The sequence below is a fragment of the Meriones unguiculatus genome, chromosome 6 (genome assembly GCF_030254825.1).
Source record: "Meriones unguiculatus strain TT.TT164.6M chromosome 6, Bangor_MerUng_6.1, whole genome shotgun sequence".
Lineage (NCBI taxonomy): Eukaryota > Metazoa > Chordata > Mammalia > Rodentia > Muridae > Meriones > Meriones unguiculatus.
In genome coordinates, this window is record NC_083354.1 from 31,546,937 (window position 1) to 31,566,263 (window position 19,327).

The following is a 19,327-nucleotide window of genomic DNA, read 5'->3' on the forward strand; positions in this document are numbered from 1 at the left end:
TTGTCTAGCAGGCAGGAAACCCTGGGCCACGCTCCAGCCCCACATAAACTGGTCATGGAGGCACACATCGGTAGCCCCAGCACCCAGGAAGTGAAGGCAGGAGGATCAGCTTGAGAGTCACAGTCTGCTACACAGCGAGTTCAAGGTCAGCTTGGGGTACATAAGACCCCGTCTCAAAATCTAAAACTGAAGCATCAGCGAAGCTGGTGTAACCTTAGTGAGAAGCTGAGGTCCTGAGATCCAGGGCGTGGGGAGTCACTGATATAAGTTCTGAGTTCAGAAGGCCGCAGAGCTTGAAGTTCTGTCCCATGGGGAGGGGACTGGGCCTATCCCTGCTTTCTGTCAACAGAGCTACATCCTCAGCCCCGCGGAGTGCTCTGCACAGGACTGTCTGAAACACACCAACTCTCCTTTGCCCGACGGGCGGCGACTTGGGGAAGCATTCCCTGAACCCCTAGTCCAAGCCAAATGCTCCTTTAAATTCTCTTTGTAACCCATGCTTCTCTAAAGCTCGACTCGTGTTTAGACACCCGCTTTCCTGCCTGGTGCTTTGACCCTACCCTCCTCTTGACTTGGTTTCTCGAGTCAGGAGTTCCTTGCCGTATTCACACTGAGCGGCCCACAGCGGTGCTCAGCACTTGTCACAACAGTAAGGGCCTGACTTTGCTACCACATCTGCCCCTAACCTAACCGCGAGGGTGTGTCGCTCCGGGATCGGACTTTGGCACCTCCTCCAGGCTGGCAAGAGGTTGTGCTCTTCGGATCCTCTATCTCGGGCTTCCTGCCCAGCTGCGTAGCCTGCAAGAACCCACGCCCAAGGAGTGTCACTCGGGGCCTGGGCGCCTCGGAGAGCAGCCCTGTCCGCTGCTGGCCCGGCATCCAGGGGACCCCGAAGCCTCTTCGCACCTCTCGAGGTGAGACCCGCGTGGATTTCGGCCCAGCGGGCGAGACTAGGGCGGTGGGAAGCAGCGGGAGGGGGCCCTCGAGGCTCACGCAGTTCCCGAGTGTGCGCTACCGGACCGCAGAGACGCTCCAGGATTGGTCGGTTTGGTGTGAGCGTCGCTTAGCAGCAGCGAATGGGCGCTCAGGGCGTGCGCACGCGCGCCGCATCCTACCTCCTGCAGCCCGGCCGCGGGTGACCTGCACCCCGCCGCCGGGTGGGCTGCGGTGGCCGAGGCGGAGGTCGGCCGCGGGGCGAGGTGAGGCTGGCGGGCCAGGCGGGCGTGGAGAGGCGCGGTCGGGGCCCGGCCACCGGGGAGCTCGGGCCGCGGGACTCCGCCGAGGCCGGGACCCTGCGCGCCGGGTCCCCGCGGGGATGCTGCCGCTCGCCCGCTGCCCGGGGCGGGCCCGGGGCGTGTCTCGGGAGAGGCGGGGCGGTGGGTCCCTTCGATAAGCTGAGCTCTAGTCCTGGCGGCTGCTTCTTTCCTTTGGAGAGCAAACTCTCCGTAGCCTGCTGGTCTTGCGGGACTTGGTTTCTTCAAGGCCTAGTCAGCCCTGCACCAACTTTCCTGGACTTGGGTAACCCGGGACAAAGAACCTACAGAGCAGGGCGGGCGTCAGGCTTGCCAAAAGTCAAAGCCACGGGAGGAAGAGTGTCGCCACTGAGGAAAGGAGTTGGTACAGTTTGTGGTTTTGTGAGACCACATATAACCCGAGTTTGGTCTTGAGCGTGGGGTCCTTCTGCCCACGCCCCCCAGGTCCTGGGATCAGGTGCGTGGTGACCTGCATGCCCAACTCAGTTGGTGTGGTTAGCGACAAGAGCAGAAAAACGCAAGCAACAGCAGCGCAGACCAACGGGTAGGGCACATGTCTGTAGAAGTCTACGCAGAGAGTTTATTGGGTAAAGCATCTGTTAGGGACGGGAAAGCCGGGCAGCCCTAAGTGGTCTCGCCGGCATGCAGGATTCGGTCGAACGGTGGCTTTCTGGGGAAGAACCAGGTACATGTTTTGTGGACGTTTTGAGGTCCCACAGTGTTTCAGATCAAGGCGGGTGGTAGAGGTGGTGCGTGGCCGGACAGGGCAGCTCGCTTTAGACTACACAGCAAGGAGAAGTGGTTTATTTCATTTTAGAGACAAGGGCTCGCCATAACCCTGACTGTCAGAAACTTACCGTGTGGACCAGGCTGACCCTGGCATCTGCCTTTCTCTTCCTCCCAAGTACCGGGATTGCAGGTGAGTGAGTTCCACCAAGATGCTCACCCACCCCCTTTGTTCTCTTTAGACAGGCTGTCAGGTAGCCTAAACTGGTCTTGAACATGCCGCCTAGCTGGGGGTGACCTTGAACTCGAGACCTTCCTGCCTATGCCCCCTCAAGTGCTGGTATTAGGAGCATGAGCCACCACACTCTGCTTTTTGTTTGTTTGTTTTTCGAGACAGGATTTCTCTGTGTAGCAAGAGACCTGGCTGTCCTGGACTCGATTTGTAGACCAGGCTGGCCTCAAACCCACAGATCTGCCTGCCTCTGACTCCCAAGTGCTGGGATTAACAGCGTGCACCACTCTGCTTCTTAAGGGGCAGTTGTAACAGGTGTAACTTTGGGCCCTTCCTCTTACTAGCAAATGTCTGATGAGAGATTTTTCTGTCTTAAACAGTCTCGCTGTAGCCCAGGCTCATGGGTGCTGGGATTACAGGCTTGAGTCCCACACCAGCCTCCAGTTAGCTGTCAGCAGGACTGCTCTGGAGAAGGACGCTTTAGAGAGACCGTAGCTGTGAGCCCAAAGCTTCGGTCCAGAGGTGGGAATGCCATGGAAAGAATATGGAAGTCTGAGATTGAAGCCTGCTTCTCCCTCCTAATCCCTGAGTAGTGGGTGGAGGGAAGCTCTGTGCACTTAGTAGTGTCATCCGTGTGAAGGTCCAGTCCCTCTGTGTGCTTGGGGGCTTGGGCTCAGCCCATTGCGCACAATGGCTGAGGGCAGTGTGCACATTTTTCTGTGTGCCCGAGTTAATTAGAACATCTGTGCAGTGTGCTGTGTATGTGGTTGCCACATGATACTGTCTGGGAAACAACGTTCAGCTGCCGATACAGGTTTGCTTGTTGTTTTTTTTTTTTTTTATATTTTCCATCCGAGGTTGGTTGAATCTGCAGCTGCAGTACCCACAAATACAGAGGGCAGTTGAATTGCTTGTCAGCCTTTTGGCTGAGATCAAGTGCAGAGGGATGGCTGTGATGTTAGTCACGTCCTATCCGGTCAGCTTCTCTGTTCCCTCTACCCCATTAGTTAGGGTTTCTATTGCTGCAGCGGAACACCGGGAACAAAAAGCAGCTTTTTGGGGAAGAAAGGGCTTATTTGGCGGCGGCGTACACTTCCAGATCAGAGTCCATCGTTGGAGGACGTCAGGGCAGGACGTCAGGCAGGGCTGGAACCCGAGGCAGGAGCTGATGCAGTGGCGTCGGTGGTGGCAGTGGTGGTGATGGTGGCAGTGGGGGTGCACACTATCAATATCAGCACTTAGGAGGCAGAGGCAGGTGGATCTCTGTGAGCTCAAGGCCAGCCTGGTTTACAGAGTGAGTTCCAGGGCAGCCAGAGCTACACAGAGAAACCCTGTCTTAAAAAAACACAAAACAAACAAAAATGAAACTACAACAGAAAAGATGTGTTACATAAAACATGAGCATGGACATTGTGGTCGTCACCCATGCTTCTGCTTACACAGAATGTCGCCCATAGAAGCCTCCTTGTACTGTCTCTGGTTAGTATGTGAGAATCTTCAGAGTGTGGTTCAGAAGTATGGCAGACCTTCATTTCCTGTGTCAGTGGACAAAAGAAGATAACTTCTAGTTCCTCATCCATCCGCTCAGCGGTTCTTCTTAGATATGTTTGTCTATCTGTCTTGAGGCAGGGTTTCTCTGTGTAGCTCTGGCTGTGCTGGAACCCACTCTGGTCCATGTACCACCACCGCCCAGCTAAAATACTTATTTTTAAGTGTGTGTGTGTGTGTGTGTGTGTGCATGTGTGCGCGCACACCTGTACACATTGTGGAAATAGGATACGTTCCAGGAGTCAGATCCCACTTTCTACTGTTTGGGTCTTGGGGTTTGACCCTGGGGGGCGGGCGACAGAAGCAGGTTTATTCTGTTTGATGTGTCAGGGCTTTGTCACAGAACTCAGGACAGCCCTGAACGTGCGCTGCCTCAGACGCCAGCACTAGGACGGCAGGTGTCTTTTGGCCAAGTTTAACACAATTGATTGCTAGCTGTCTCCCAGGCAGCTTTGTGAGGAACCCTGACCATTATCGTAGCGTCTTCCAGGTTTAAGATGCCCCGTGGGTGTGGAGCTCCTGGGGAGGAGGGCATCCTTCGGCTCCCGCACACTCAGAACCACAGCGAGTGGACTGTGCTGTCCTGATGTGGCCATGGTTAAACATGACTTTGTAAGCACACAGCCCCCATGGAGACCTGATGCTAAACCCTTTCTCTTTTTTCTTTCAGTTTTTGAAATACAGTCAGAGGAAGTTGCAAAGATAATGCCCAGAGAGATACCAGGGACCCTTCACTTTTTTTTTTTTTTAAATCTATTTTGTAGTCCTAGAGATTGAACCGAGGCTTGTATGCCAGGCCAGTGCTCTGACTCTGCGGGGCACGCCAGCTCTTCAGTTTTGAGACGAGGCCTCGCTGCAGAGCTCGGCTGGTCTTGAGAACATTACACAGAGGTGTTCGTACAGTGTGTGGCCCCCGGTTTTCCTCTCTCTGATGATGATGTTGGCGGTTCTGAGGCTCAGACCTGAGGCCCTGCGCCCACGCTTCAGCTCCTCACTGACATCCAGCCCAGCATGTGACCTTTGATTCCAGCTTTCTCGGCCAGCAGAGTGCTTCAGTTTGTCTGTTGTCTGTTTAATTTGAGACAGGGCTCGCCTGGCTTCCCTAGACCGCACTTCCTAGAGCAGGCCTCCCTCCAGTTCACCCTGTGTTCCACCTGCCTTGGCCTCTCAGGAGCTGGCTTTTAAAGGTGTGCGCAAACACACAGGGACCCCTTCATTCTTCTAATTTTAGATCTGTTCTTAAGTGTGTGTGTGTGTGTGTGTGTGTGTGTGTGTGTGTGTGTAGGTATATGCACATGAGGGCAGTACTGGAGAAGCTGGAAGAAGGCTTAGGCCACATGGAGCTGGAGATGCAGATGGTTGCGAGCCACCATGTGGGTGCTAGGAGTTGAACCTTGGTCCTCTGTAAGTGCGAGTCAGGGCTCTTAACCACTCAGCCATCTCTCCAACCCCAGTCAGGTTTTTAATGTGAAGCTTCTCTGGCTTTTGAGGCTGCCCCGCTCCTGATCCTGTGTACGTACAGTAGGCAGCTTCTGTTGTAGTGACAGGCTTGTGCTCCTCCCGCCCTGTCGCCATTGGCTCCTCAGAGTTGCTGCTTCTTCCCGCGCTCGGTCTCAAGCGTGTGACACAGAGGGTACCAATGAGCTTCCATTTGCCTTCCTGCCTTCTTTTAGAACCTCTTCACACTTGTTCTATAACTGAGGTGCAGGGTTTTGTTTGCACTTAGTAGGGCTGGAAAACTGCTACCTTGCACTTCCAGGGGTTTGGAGGCAGGGTCTCACTTTGTAGCCCAAGCTGGCTCAGAACTCAGGATCCTCCTCTTAGTCTCTGTGGGGACAGCAGGGTTCCTAGGCTTGACACACACACTTCCGTTTTTGGTGTGTGTGGTTTTGGGTTTTGGTTTTTGGTTTTTTGAGACAGGGTTTCTCTGTGTAGTCTTGGCTGTCCTGGAGTCCCATTGTAGACCAGGCTGGCCTTGAGCTCACAGAGATCTGCTCACCTCTGCCTTCCCGAGTGCTGGGATGACAGTTGTGCGCCAGCACACGGGGCTAGGCATGCTGTTTTACTCAAGTGCAATTGCATTGTGATAGCTCATGGCCCCACGTTGAGAAACATAACCCCACGAAGGTCAGCCCTTCCCTTGTTATAAACTCTTCTCTGTCTTCTGGGACTGTAGTTGCTTCAGCACCGAGGGCCTTGTTCAGCCACTGAGCTGCAACATCCCACCCCAGCGTGCCTGTTACTAACAGGAGATAGCGTCTTCAAAATTCTACCTCAGGCCTAGCGAGGCAGCTCAGTGGTTAGAGCGCTGGCTGCTCTTCCAGAGGACCTGAGTTCAATTACCAACGACCACATGGCGGGTCACAGGCATCGTAATGGGACCTTCTTCTGCTGGGCATGACAACAGATCATTCATATAAACAAATATTTTAAAAATTCTTCCTCAGCTGGGTCTAATCCCTCAGCCCCTCAGACACAGTGGATTCATCATGCCACCTTTGTTCACGAATCACAGGAAGGACCTTAAGGCTTCCCTCCTGGCAGCTCTCACGCAGCTGAGCAGAGCTTTAGCAGTTGGAACTTTTGGTTACCTTATTGAGGAAAAGCAGGTTTGGTCAGTAAACGTCTTAGGGTGAAGCTGAGGACCTCAGGGTCCTCCTGAGAGTGGCCAAACTGGTTCTCAGGGTTGCTGTCAATCGGAAACACGGAAACACCATTTCCTCCCTGCAGGCTTGGTGGGCAATTAACATAGGGGAGGTGTCTACACTGGGATGCTTGGGCTTGTCTTAACACTCTTGGTGTGCGTATGTATGTATGTGTGTATATCTATGTATCTATTTTATATCTATATAGAGACATATATGTAAACATAGATATATAGGCATATGTATTATGTATGTATGTTGCTTTTTAAGACAGGGTTTCTCTGTGTAGCCCGGGCTGTCCTGGAACTTACTCTAGACCAGACTAACCCTGAACTCAGAGATCTGCCTCCCAAGTGCTGGGATTAAAGGCGTGCACCACCACCTCCCGGCTTCTGGCATATTTTGATTCATTGTCTTTCTCATTTTCTTTGCTTGTACCACGTGAGGCCGCACTGACCACATGAGGCCCGTGTTTGGAGTTAGTGTTTTGAACCTCAGGCCTGTTCTGTTCTCAAGCTGATCTTGTGTTCTTCCGCTGAGTCAGGACTTCTCACAAATGTTTTTTAAAATCAGTATTGCAGACACAAAAGTGAGCAGGTGGTGCTGTTGCCCTCCAGGCTGTTGGTGCACTTCTTCCCCGGGGGAGGGGTGGCAGTCAAGTCACCAGCGGTGGAGGGCTGTAGAGCCTGCAGCGCCCTCTGCTGACTGGCCTGGCCCCGCAGGCGCCGCAGGGAATTTGAAGCGCTAAACCAGGGAGGGTTGAGAAGTGGCTCTCTGCCTGACAGAGAACAGGAGTCAGTGCAGCCTGGAAAACCTGGGCGGATTCGGGATAAAGGGCTTGAGCTCTCCTGTGTGTGCATGTGTGAGTGAGTTCACCCATCCCCGAGAAGGGCACAGGTGAGTGGAAGCCAGGAGTGGTGCTGGAGGAAAGCTGTCTCCCTGGGGCAGTGCCACCACTGCGCCCACTAGCCCACTAGAGAGGGCCCAGCACACGGGGCCCCAAAGGGGGACGTGTAGCATGGGGAGACCAGGCAAGGCTGTCTGGCCACCTGGGGCTGACTCCCCCCAGATGTGCACGCTGTGTCCCGCCGCACAGATGGCAGTGGCACGTAGACCAACCCTGTGGCTCTGGCCGTGCTAACAGGTTTCCTTCCATCCTGAGAGGTACCTTTTCCTAATTTGCCAAAGGCACCACAAGGCCCAGATCTATTTCCTTTTGTTTCTTCATGTGTTCGCATAGTGTGATCAAATATTTGCTCTCTCACCATGATGTGCTTTGCTGACTCCCTCCAGCCATCTGTGGGGCTCCATCATCATCTTGAAGGCTGGCTTTGTATCAGATAGCAGACATTGTGGAGGATGTGCTCTCTGCTCAGTCGCCTTCTGCCTCTTGCTGTCCCACACTGCGGGCCAGGCTCCCCCATGCCCCTCCACTTTCCCGTGTGGAGTTTGCGTTGCTTAGTACTCCTTCCCTTCCTCTGTGCCGGCCACTTCCTGTCCCTTTAGGGCCCTGAACTCTGCAGCCTCTGCCAGTGCTTCTGCTACCCCTTCTTGCCCACCTCCTCTGTCCCAGCTGGCTTACTTCTCAGAAGGGAGTCTTCAGTAGCGAGAAGGAAGGTTACGAATCAAAGAGGGAAGAAAAGGATGTGCAGAGTTGGGAGTGACATGGGGGACGTAATTTGCGTTTCTAAGGATGGGTCTTGGGCACTGTCACCGGCCTCACTCATAGGCCACCTTGCTTCCTCAGGCGTCTTCATGACTTCTCTCTCGGACCATGTCCATGATCCTTTTCGCCAGCATAGTACGGGTGAGAGACGGACTGCCCCTGTCAGCCTCCACTGACTTCTACCACGCCCAGGAGTTTCTGGAATGCAGGAGGCAGCTCAAGACCTTGGCCCCGAGGCTGGCTCAGCATCCAGGCCGAGGCTCCGCAGCCGGCCGTGACTTCCATGTGTAGTAAGTGAACACCTTTCCAGGGTGTGAGGTAGCACTGCTAGCGGCTTCGTGGGTGAAAGGCGGGTTCGGTCTCAGCAGCCACAGTTGTGTGCACCTACGGCAGCCTAGGAAGGGAGGGGGTACCCATCTTCAGGGCCCCACCCGGGACTGCCAGTAGAGCACCCGTGAATGTGGGGGTCCCTCGGGGGCACCTCTCAGTCATTTGATTTTTCACTTAGGTGCAGTGGAAGGAAGAAGAGGGGGAGCTATTAAAATGCCAGGGAGTGGAAAGGAGAGAGTGGACCAGCCCCGATGCAAGGTTCCCAAAGCCAGGTTCTCAGACTGTAGCTGAGACTGGTCTAGAACTTGTGATGCTCCTGCCTCTGCCTCCCTGGTGCTGGGATTGCCGGCAGGAGCCATCACACTTGGCTTATGCAAGCACTCTACCAACTGAGCTCCACCCCCAGCCCAGTTTTTCCATTTCCACGCCAGGAACAGGGGAAGGAAAACGGGCGAGGGCAGAGAATGTAAGTGAGAAACAGATTATTGATCACTGAACAGGGAGCGCCACAGGGAGAGTGTGGTGCTAGAGGCCGTGAGGCCTGTGTACCCTGATGGCTTTCCTGTGCTCCCAGTGGCTTATGGGGCACGTGGCAGGGGCACGTGTTCCACAGAAGGAATTGAGGTCAGGCGACTTAACCGAGGCTCTGGGTAGTGAGCAGCGAAGCCGGGATTTGAGGGCAGCCAGCTGGGCGCCAGGTCCACCGCTCCTGCGCTCAGTCCTCTCTTGAGTGAGACTTGAAGCGAGAAGCCCTCAGGGCCTAGGCAGGCTCTTAAATAGCTGTGGCATTCACCAGTCCCTCGTTTCCTTTTTGTAATATAATTGGCCAGAGAAGTGGGGGTCCTTGTAGGGCTCTTTGGTCTCAGAATCATAAAAGCGTAAGGAACTGGTGAACCATGCTGGGCGGGGGGCCGAAGGGTGCCGCCAGGCAGCAGGGTGGTAGCTGGGGTCCTGAGGCACCTCCTTGTGGAGCAGGCACCCTCTCTGAGGTGCTGATCCCGCCTCGCCTCCTCAGCTCACTTCCTACACCGACCTCTGAGAATCTGGTCTGTGCGGGACACCCTTTTCCTGGAAAAAAATCTGTGACATCACAGTCAGTCTTAAAAACAGGACTATAAGACACTGTCGACTTTTCTTGTTCTGTGTGTTTTTATGGTGCCAGGGCTAGACCCCCAGTGCCTGTGCACGCTAGGAATGTGTACACACCTACATGGTCATTCCAGTGGCGTAGCATGCATGGTGGGGGCTGACCTTAACTTCTGGGACCTGGTTCTGTCTTCCCGCCCTGCGAGGTCAGACACTTCTGGTTGTTTCTGCCGACTGTGTGTCCGCGTAGCTAGCCTGTGAGTCTGAGCAAGCCCTTCTGTCTCAGCTCCCATTTTGCCCTAGGAGTCCTTGGATTGCATGTACACTCACCACATCCAGCTTTTCAGTGTGCGTTCTGGGGGTTTAACGTGGGGCGTCAGCCTGGGCAGCAAGCACCATTATTTGCTGAGCTAGCTTTCAGCCTTAGTCTTTCCTTTAAAAATATTAATTTAAAATTTTAAAATTGCTTTTTATGTGTGTGAGTGTTTTGGCTGTATGTGCACGTGTGTACCAAGTCTGTGCCTATAATCCTAGCACTCAGGAGGCTGAGCCAGGAGGATCATCAGTGAAAGGCCAACCTGGGCTACACAGATTTGTCTTTAAAGCAAAGGAAATAGACGCATGAATAACAAAGAAGAGCCAGGATGCGTGGTCTGGTTCCTGGCAGCTCAGACGTCGCTTTCTCTTCCAGTTCCCTATCGTCGGGGGACGTGGCCTGCATGGCCATCTGCTCGCATCAGTGCCCAGCAGCCATGGCCTTCTGCTTCCTGGAGACCCTGTGGTGGGACTTCATAGCGTCGTATGACAGCGCCTGCCTCGGCCTCGCCTCCCGGCCCTATGCTTTTCTCGAGTTCGGTTTGTAGCTGCTTTCCTGCTTTTCTTTTCTCACGTGGTGTGTATAGAAATTGAAGTTGAGATTTGGCTTTACCCATCTAGGAAAGCCATGGCAGGTGCAACCACATGTCATTGACTTCACAGCAAATGAAGTGGCCCTGAGGCTTACCACAGCCGCTTTCTGGGTCTTCACAGCCTATGGGGAGGGGCAGGCTAGCCCCAGGCCCGGAAACTAGGATCTGTGATCCAGGGCTGTTACCTGTCTAGGATGTGCCCAGCATCCTGAAATGTTTCCTGTCTTACACTTGGAGAAAGTTCTGTTGACAGCAGCTCTGGGCAGAGCCACTCAGGGAGTGTTCTTCCATGGGGAATGAGCCCAGAAGGTAGAGGAAATGTTTCCAGCCTCTGTGGTGATTTCACATTTCTGCGGTATTTTATTCCTTCATTTTGTCAGAGCTTCTGGCTCTTAACAGTTTATGAGAAAATCTTGGTCCTTCCCTCAGCAGGTTGACAAGGCCTGCTCAGCCAGAAGGGCTGTGTGGTTCCAGGCCTCTAGGGCGCAGCCTGACAGTCACAGGTGTGTGGTTCCAGGCCTCTAGGGCGCAGCCTTATAGCCACAGGTGTGTGGTTCCAGGCCTCCGGAGCGCAGCCTGACAGTCACAGGTGTGTGGTTCCAGGCCTCCAGAGCACAGCCTGACAGTCACAGGTGTGTGGTTCTAGGCCTCAAGAAAGCACAGCCTGACAGTCACAGGTGTGTGATTCCAGGCCTCCAGAGCACAGCCTGACAGTCACAGGTGTGTGATTCCAGGCCTCCAGAGCACAGCCTGACAGTCACAGGTGTGTGGTTCCAGGCCTCCAGAGCACAGCCTGACAGTCACAGGTGTGTGGTTCCAGGCCTCTAGGGTGCAGCCTCATAGTCACAGGTGTGTGGTTCCAGGCCTCCAGAGCGCAGCCTGACAGTCATAGGTGTGTGGTTCCAGATCTTCTGAGCACAGCCTGACAGTCACAGGGTGTGCTCAGTTTGGCCAGGATTGGTTCATTTTGAGCTCTGAGGCGATGGTTCTCAGCCCATGGGTTGCAGCCCCTTGAGGGATGGTTGAACAGCCCTTTCACAGAGGTCGCCGAAGATCATCGGAAGCATCGTATATTTACAGTACAGTTTATAACGGGAGCAGAATTACAGCTATGAAGCAGCAATAGAAATAATTGTACGGTTGGGGTCACCACAACCCGAGGAACTGTATTAAAGGGTCACAGCATTCGGGAGGTTGAGCACATTGCTCTAGGGAGCCAGCAGAGTGGGTAGTGCATATTTGGTATGTGGGTGGCTTAGAACAGTTGTCTGGAACAGACAGGTGTGAGGCCGGGTCTGCCAGAGGCCTCTCCATACCCCGTGGCCTCCTGGCTGTCGAGAATGCTTGTCACACAGGGGCAGAGCGCCCTGGCAGACCTGGGGTGCTCTGGGAGGCTCTTGTGAAGCTGCTGCCCCGGGCCCCTCTTCCTGTCCTGGCCACAGCTGCGGCTCTGTATCCCAGCTGGGGTGGAGAGAGTGGTGCTGCGTTCTTTCCCCTCGTCTCTGTACATGGCTTCCCTGCAGAGCAGTGAGCGGCTCTGACAGGACCCACCCCCACCACGTGGCTCTGTGGGGTGTGGGAGTGTGATGAGTCAGAGAGCGATGACCCTAGACCTGTATGTCATAGAGTTCCCACCTCACGGACATGTTAGGGCCAGCCTGTGGTGCCACCTATAATCCTAGCAGCTGAGCACATCAGGAGTTCAAGGCCATCCTTGGCTACATAGCAAGTTTGAGGCAGCCTGGACTACGTGAGCCCTTGACTCAATGAAACAATGATTTGTTGAAGTGGTTTAATAATAATATAACGAAAAGAACGAAAGCCAGTATTTCTGTCCTAGTTTGTTTTCTGTCGCTGTGGTAAACACCACGATCAAAAGCCGCTTGAGAAGAAAAGGGTTATTTGGTTTCCAGGGTGTACATAGCCACCACGGAGGGAAGTCAGGGCAGGGGCCTGGAGCGGGAGCTGAGACAGAGTTCTCGGAGCAGTGCTGCTTACAGGCCTGCCCTCCATGGCCTGCTCGGTTGGCTCTCTCATGCAGCTCAGGACCGCCTCCCCCAGGAGGCCCTGACCACAGTGGGCTCTGTCCTCCCACATCAGTGGGAGGTCAAGAAAATGCCTCGTAGGTTTGCGTACAGGCCAGTCTCATGGACTGTGGCTCACGTCACGCTGGCAAGCTCAGCCGGCACCCCTGCCACACTTGCCTTCCCAGCTGGTACCAGACTCAGATTTGTGGTTTGAAAGAAAGCGTTTGGTATGAGCCCATCAGAAATGGCCATTCCTGTTCCAAGCTTGGAAACAGTTTGAAGCGGCAGGTTCTGGAATTCCTGCCGGCCCAGGTCTCCGAGGGCGAGGGTCTTCTCCCGGCCACACTTTAGTTACTCTGCCCTGAAGAAGTAGAGCAGGCTAGTATTAATACGTAGCAGTCACCTGACCTCCCATCACTGACTCTTCAGAATCTGGCTGAGTTGCTGGTTGCTTAGCAACGTGCTTGGCTTCCCGTATGTATCATTCTGATGATGCTCAGCTTGGCCTCTCTTTCTGCAGACAGTGTCATTCAGAAAACAAAGTGGCATTTTAACCACATGAGCGCCTCCCAGGTGAAGACCAGCTTCGACAAGATTCAGCAGGAGCTGGAGTTACAACCTCCGGCAGTTCTGTCCTTGGAGGGGACAGATGTGGCCAATGGTGTGCTCAACGGCCACACCCCAGTGCACTCTGAGCCTGGTAAGAGCCTGCTGTTCTCTGCTGGACATGAAGGGATGCATGTCAAAAATAGGTTTTGTTTGTTTGTGTTTTTTTTTTTTTTTCCATTAAAAATGGACTGGTTTGGTGGCCTCACATCAAATATGGTAGGAGGAAGTGGGCGGGGCCATTTCCAGATGTTTGTGATAAAGGACAAAGGGAACCTTGCTGTCGTAATGTGGCTTGCTTCAAGGACGCCATCTGGTGACACTGGAGTTTCCAGGCTGACTTGGCAGGTTGTTGAAGGTGCAGTTCACAGACGTACATGTTTTGAGAATGGCTGTTGGAGGCTCCTCGCTGGACTGTGTGGCTTCTCCTTGGCTTCTCACTGAGACTCGGAAGCTTGCTCTGCGACGCTCTGATTCTCTTTTTGGAGGAAGGCTGGAGGGAAGTGTCCATGTGGCATCTAAAACTTCTGCAGTGGGCCCAGTGACATGGCTCTGTGGTAATGGCTTGCCTCCATGACTGAGCACCTGGGCTGGAGCCCTAGAGCCCAGACGATGGGAGAAGACTCCCTCGATCTGTCCTCCCTTTGTCTGTCCCCAACCCCTGCCCACAGGCCACGGTGCACCTCCTGGAGAGCTGTCAGCGTCGTAACGATCTAATTTTTAAAGCTTCCAAGCTAACCTCACGGCTTGAAATTTAAGCAGCATATTAACAATGTCTGGTTTTGGCCGAGTGTGTTTAAAGCAGTGAAATCCCCAGGTTGGCTCACAGTCAGCAGGCTGTCCAGAGTGTGGGGGACACTGGGCCTTTGGAGGAGGAGGCCAGGTGATTGGGCCTGAGCTTCTCCCTTCCATGCATGAGCACGGGGACACCTTCGTGACATATGTTCTGTTTTTTTAACACTCAGACAAGAGGAGCAAATCCTGAAAGTGCCAAGTTGCCCGTCTGTCTAGGACATTTTACTGTGGTTTGCTTCACCTTGCTTTCCCAAGGCTAGCGTCCTCACAGGTAGCATGTTCTGTTCTAACAGGAAGTCGATTGCTGTATGGACACTAACACACTAACCGTGGGTGCTAGCTGGGCTGGGGCTCACAGGGCACATGTGTGCGCATTACATGTGGGGGACGTCAGGATCAGAAAGGATGCTTAGGAAGGAGCACGACAGGAGAGCGGGCTGGAGAGCATATGTGAACCCCAGTTTGTTTTAATGTGACCTTTGGGAAAGAGTCTGTTCTCATAACCATCCTGGCCATGGCTGTAGCCCAGCCATTCAGACTGTCCGGATTAAATACCCCCGTTCCTGGGTGCTTTAGAGTTTAAAAAGTTATCTGCTGTGAATTTCTCTGGATGCCCACGCGACACTCAACAGTGTCCTTATTGGAAAAGAGTGGAGCAGTTTACAGACCAAGGAGTGAGGTGATGGCGGAGGTGCTTAAGGAGTCCTGGCTGCCCCTGCCCCTAGCATCTCGGCCTGTGTGCACGCAGTAGTGGGCTACTGTGCTGGACCACCGTGCCCTGAGGGATGCTTAACAGCGCCCCTTTCACTTGCTCTCCTGCTGACATTTCTGGGCACTGCCCTATGGGAGCAAGTCACCCAGTTAAAATAAGAATGGGATTAAGTGCTTGCAGATTTGTGTTTGACATGAAAGTGGCTTTTTTTTTTTTTTTTTTCTGGAAGAAGTTTGCCTCCATTTTTGATATCCATTCATTTCTGGCTTGGCCCGCTAACCTCTGCTGCTTTGTAAATGTGCCTGTGGTGTGGGTTTAGCATCGTGGGCCTGTTAGCAGAGGTGTCCTCATTCACCTTTCTGTCATAGAGGCAATTCTCACCAGACACTCTCCTTTCTCTTCACTGTGAAGCTCCGAATCTTCGGATGGAGCCGGTGACAGCTCTGGGTGTCCTCTCCCTTGTTCTCAACATCATGTGTGCTGCCCTGAACCTCATCCGTGGGGTCCACCTCGCAGAGCATTCCTTACAGGTGAGCTTTTTTCTGGATTTTTTTGTGGTCATGCTGGGGATTGAACCTTGTGAATACTTTGGCACAGACCCTTTGCCCTAGAGCTTCATCCCCAACCCTACTTTACAATGGAAAGACAAGTGACAGAAGCTGATGATGGGAAATATTTTATTTACCAGATTGTTAGATTTTAGGTTTGGTTTAGTTTTTTTTGCAGCATGGTTTCTCTTTATGTTCCTGGCTCTTCTGGAACTCACTTTGCAGACCAGGTTGGCCTTGAACACATAGAGATCCATCTGCCTCTGCCTCCCCAGTGCTGGGATAAGGTGTGTGCTACTGCTGCTTGGCACAGGTAGGCTTTATGAAAGTTAAAAATTCAAATACAACAATTTTGAGATTTTAATCCATATGCTGGCCATGGTGATGCCCCCACCCCCGTCCCAGCACTAGGGAGGTGGAGGCAGGAAGACCAGCCATTCAAGCTACAGAAGAGTTCTGGGCCAGCTTAGGGTAGAGTATTAAATAAAAGAATAAACCAAAAAATTCCTCTTTGTGGTGTGTTGAATGACTCTGGAAGGATTCCTCTTGTGGCTGACCTTGGGCGCTCTGGGGTGTGCTGAGAAGGAGATGTCCTGGCTGCTGCTGTGCCCTTGGTAATCAAGATTGTGCTGTCAGTAGACGCAGGCGGGACTATCACACTATCGGGCTCTAGGAGGGATGCTCCATGTGGCACACAGAAGCCTCCTCTCGCCGTCAGAGAGCCACGTTCTGGGATGCAGTGAGCATTCCTGTCATTGGCCACTGATGGTGAAGCAACTTCCTATTTCAATGCTTTTTTTCCAAATACTTTTTAAAAAATATATTCTTGGAAGTATTTGAAACACTTGACAACGAAATGGAATTATTAGCATAAGCGGGTAGTTATTTTTTTAAAGGTAGAGTAAAAATGTTTTTGTAGATTTTTATCTCATTGTTTTGTTTGGGCATTTTTTTATCCTACTGGTCTTGTATGTTATGGTTTCTGTGTGTGTGTGTGTGTGTGCTTACTGTGGGCTCTCTCTCTTTCTCCCTCTCTTCCTGTTCTTTTAAAGAGAGAAAGAAAGCGTGGAGTTGGTTGGTGGGGCAGGGAGGATGTGGGAGTGGGCAGGGGATGGGAAAGTGTGAGCAGAATGAAATTCCGGATTAAGAAGAAAAGGTAGCGTCATAGTGCTCAGGGAGGTGCTGTGTTGACTAGAGAGTAAAGGATGATGGCTTGTGGGTGATGAGCCCAGGAGACTGCTGTTGACTGACCCCTTTGAAGTGTCAGCCCTGTGTTGGGAGCGTGACAACCTTAGGCCATCTCATCAGTGACCAGGTGTGAACCGGGCACTTGCCAGCTGTTTGTAGGAGAATTGGTGCCTGGCTGGCAAGGTGGTTAAGACAGACCTTGCCTGGAGGTTCTCATGGCACAGGGCAGGGACAGCACGGAGGAGGTGACAGCAGGGACAGCCCTGAGAAGGATTTAGCATGGCGGCCTGGGATGGGAGTATCCAAAGTCTCTGTAGTCATTCAGACAGTCACATGGCAACCCTGGATCTGGCTGGGATGTTTGTGCAGTCAGTCACACCAGGGAGATGAGGATAACAGACTTTGAGCCACAGTGGCCCCTTTCAGCCGAACCTTTCTTCTGTGTGCCCGATCTCAGGTTGCCCAGGAGGAGGTTGGAAACATTCTGGCTTTCTTTATTCCTTCTGTGGCCTGCATGGTCCAGGTAGGTGCGGTCCCTCCCCGGGGACGCTGCAGCCCGGTGCCTGGGGGAACTGTAACTCGGTGTGGCTGAGACTCAGGAGAAACCACAGCAGGAATTCTCGACTTTCCCCCAGCCCCGAGGAGGACCTCACAGAGAGCCGCTCAGCCCCGGGGCCTCCCCACCTGTCTGCCCTGAGCTGCACCTCTCTCTTCTCTGGACATCTGCCTGTGTCTCTAGCAGCTCTCCTCGGGGACACCTGTTTTGTTCCCTTTTGAATCTCCCATTCATTCAGTGATTAGTAGCAGCTGGTCTCAGCTTTGCTGCAGCGAACTCAGTTAATACTCGAATGTGTGCAGGTGTCAATAAGTGAGTGCGTGCAGGTGTCGGTAATGAGTGGGCGGGTGCAGCTGCCTGTGGCTGTGGCTGCTCTGAGCGGGTGCCATGCTCTCGTTCCAGTGTCACCTGTACCTGTTCTACAGTCCGGCCAGGACGCTGAAGGTGGCGCTGCTGCTGGGCGTCATCTGCCTGGGCAACGCATACCTGCACGGGCTGCGGAACGCCTGGCAGATCCTCTTCCACGTGGGCGTGGCTTTCCTGTCCTCCTACCAGATCCTGAGCAGACAGCTGCAGGCCAGGCAGTCTGACTGTGGAGTGTGAGGGGGGGCGCAGCCTCTGACTCTTGTCCTGGAAGTCCCGTCTACTTCCGCTCCTGCTTCTCAGCTTCTCCCCAGTCTCCATCCTGACCCTCCTGAGGACAGGGCCCCAGGCCGGTGCTCTGAGGCCCCAGGGCTGCTGCTGGAGTCTCGGCGCGGAGCGTTTGCGCAGCACCGCCAGCCGAGCGCGGGCCAGGCAGCTGGAGCTTGCTCAGAGCGTCCCGGATGGCCACAGTGGCGATGTTTCAGTGTCCTAAATCAAATGATAACTGCAAACTAGCTTCCATAATGGTAGTTTTAGTGGTTGGCAGTGTCTGCCAGGAAGCTCGGTAAAGCTTCAGGGTCAGCAGCTTCAGCCAGCGTCCCTGAGAGTGTCAGGACAGGGTAAATGAAAAGCTTGCAAATACAAGCTAGGTAAATTCTGTTTACATTTTTGATAACTTGGGTTCGATAAACTTTTGGAATATTTAAATATATTTTGGATATAATTGAACACTTAAATGAAGGCAAACAGGCTGAGGAAATGCTGTGAAGTCCACGTTTATGTAATTCACAGAGACTTTTACCGTGGCGGGGCTCCATGGAGACAGATGTGGCTTCATATTTATTTGCAGGATCTACCTGAAAATCTTAACCTGAGGAAGTAATGTGTTGGGTCTGAGGCACAGAGGTGTGAGCAGATGAGGTCTTCAGGATCCTTTCAGTGGGGCAGCGTGCAGTGGGCAGTGCCAGGCTTCAGCGGTGCTTGGGAGGCGTCTCCGGAGCCGTGGCCCTGTGTGCCTCCTCAAGAGGCCTCCCAACTTAATTACTCCTCTGCGCCTCCTCCGAGCATCCTAATTGGACCATGGCCTCGTTTTCTGGGCAGGAGTGGAGAGGTGTCTGCCCTGCGGCTGGTGTAGCCGACGCGCACTCTAAAGTGTGAAGGCCCCTGCCTCTGTGGCTGCCTGGTGGCACAGAAGCCGTGCTGGGGTTCACGCTTGTGGCGTGTTCCTGGGATACCGCGCCAAGCACAGCATGGGGTGCCTGTGCGGCTCCAGAAGAGGTGAACCCCCCCCCCACACACACACATACACACACCAGTTAGTGAGTAGTTGCCATCTTAGGCGTGAGCTAGCTTACGTGACTCAGAAAGGGACTGGAGAGTCTGTCCATTGTGATTCCTCGTAAGAGAATTTTCTATTGTTAATCAACTCTGCAGTGTCTGGGTGTGGATGTCATGTTGGCAACATCCTTGGACGTGGACTTCAGCCTTGTGTCTTCATGGATCTCACACCTGTGTCGCACACCTGTGTAATTCTCTGTATACTGTGCAGGCAGATTTTCACTCCTCCTGAGAGAGAATTTTGCAGTGGCTAAAGAGGAAGCCAGAGGGGGAAGAAAAATCTTTTAATTCAAAGCACATATTAAAAAAATTTTAAAGTAATTTTAAAAATCAGCCTATTGTTTCTCTCCTAAGCCTCTGGGACACTGTGTCGCCCTGTGTGGACACCACACACACTCTTGGGTCTGAGCCTGTGGCCTTCAGTTCACAAGCGGGAAGAAAGCCATCCCTGGGGGCCCTCGCTCAGGATGCTCGTGGAGTGCTGTCCACGCTCCGTTGACAGTGCTTGTGGGTTGCCGTGTAGACAGGAAGAAGAGCCCTGGGGGAAACACACCACTGACACAGAATGCAGCAGAGAAGCCTCACTTCCCGGAGGCCGAGGCCAGGGACCGGAAGCCCAGGTTCCCAGCTTCCCGGGCTTGGGCCTAGCTGTTTGTTGTCCTGTGGCTCCTTGGTGCCAGGAAACCAGCTCCCAGGCAGCTATGTTCCTCGTCCACCACCACCAGCTGCTGTTCTGGCGAGGGTGCCCGCTCAGCAGCTCACACGGAGCAGTGCTGAGAACAAGGCCTCCAGGGTGCCCT

The 19,327-nt window shown here is 53.5% G+C and overlaps 1 protein-coding gene across 5 annotated transcripts; it reads left to right on the forward strand.

Moving 5' to 3' along the window:
* Positions 1–779: 779 nt before the first annotated feature.
* On the forward strand, positions 780–18,857 carry Sec22c (SEC22 homolog C, vesicle trafficking protein). 5 transcript variants are annotated; one of them, XM_060385036.1, is made up of 8 exons: positions 810–914; positions 2,071–2,172; positions 8,152–8,360; positions 10,178–10,341; positions 12,942–13,121; positions 14,946–15,064; positions 16,728–16,793; positions 17,229–18,857. In XM_060385036.1, the coding sequence occupies exons 3-8, from the start codon at positions 8,179–8,181 to the stop codon at positions 17,427–17,429; spliced, it is 912 nt and encodes a 303-aa protein (XP_060241019.1). In that variant the 5' UTR covers positions 810–914; positions 2,071–2,172; positions 8,152–8,178; the 3' UTR covers positions 17,430–18,857. The 5 variants fall into 5 exon arrangements, with proteins under 5 accessions (XP_060241020.1, XP_060241019.1, XP_021503113.1 ...); XM_021647436.2 differs by lacking the exon at positions 810–914 and adding an exon at positions 1,083–1,199; XM_060385035.1 differs by lacking the exon at positions 810–914 and adding an exon at positions 1,295–1,797.
* Positions 18,858–19,327: the final 470 nt, after the last annotated feature.

What these genes read in the sequence shown, in the direction of transcription:
- Sec22c (XM_060385037.1), top strand. Translation starts at nt 8,179, where the DNA reads ATGTCCATGATCCTTTTCGCCAGCATAGTACGGGTGAGAGACGGACTG. An exon ending in TCGCAGAGCATTCCTTACAG is followed by an intron (nt 15,065 to 16,727) that starts GTGAGCTTTTTT and finishes GCCCGATCTCAG; the next exon opens with GTTGCCCAGGAGGAGGTTGG. An exon ending in CTGTGGCCTGCATGGTCCAG is followed by an intron (nt 16,794 to 17,228) that starts GTAGGTGCGGTC and finishes CTCTCGTTCCAG; the next exon opens with TGTCACCTGTACCTGTTCTA.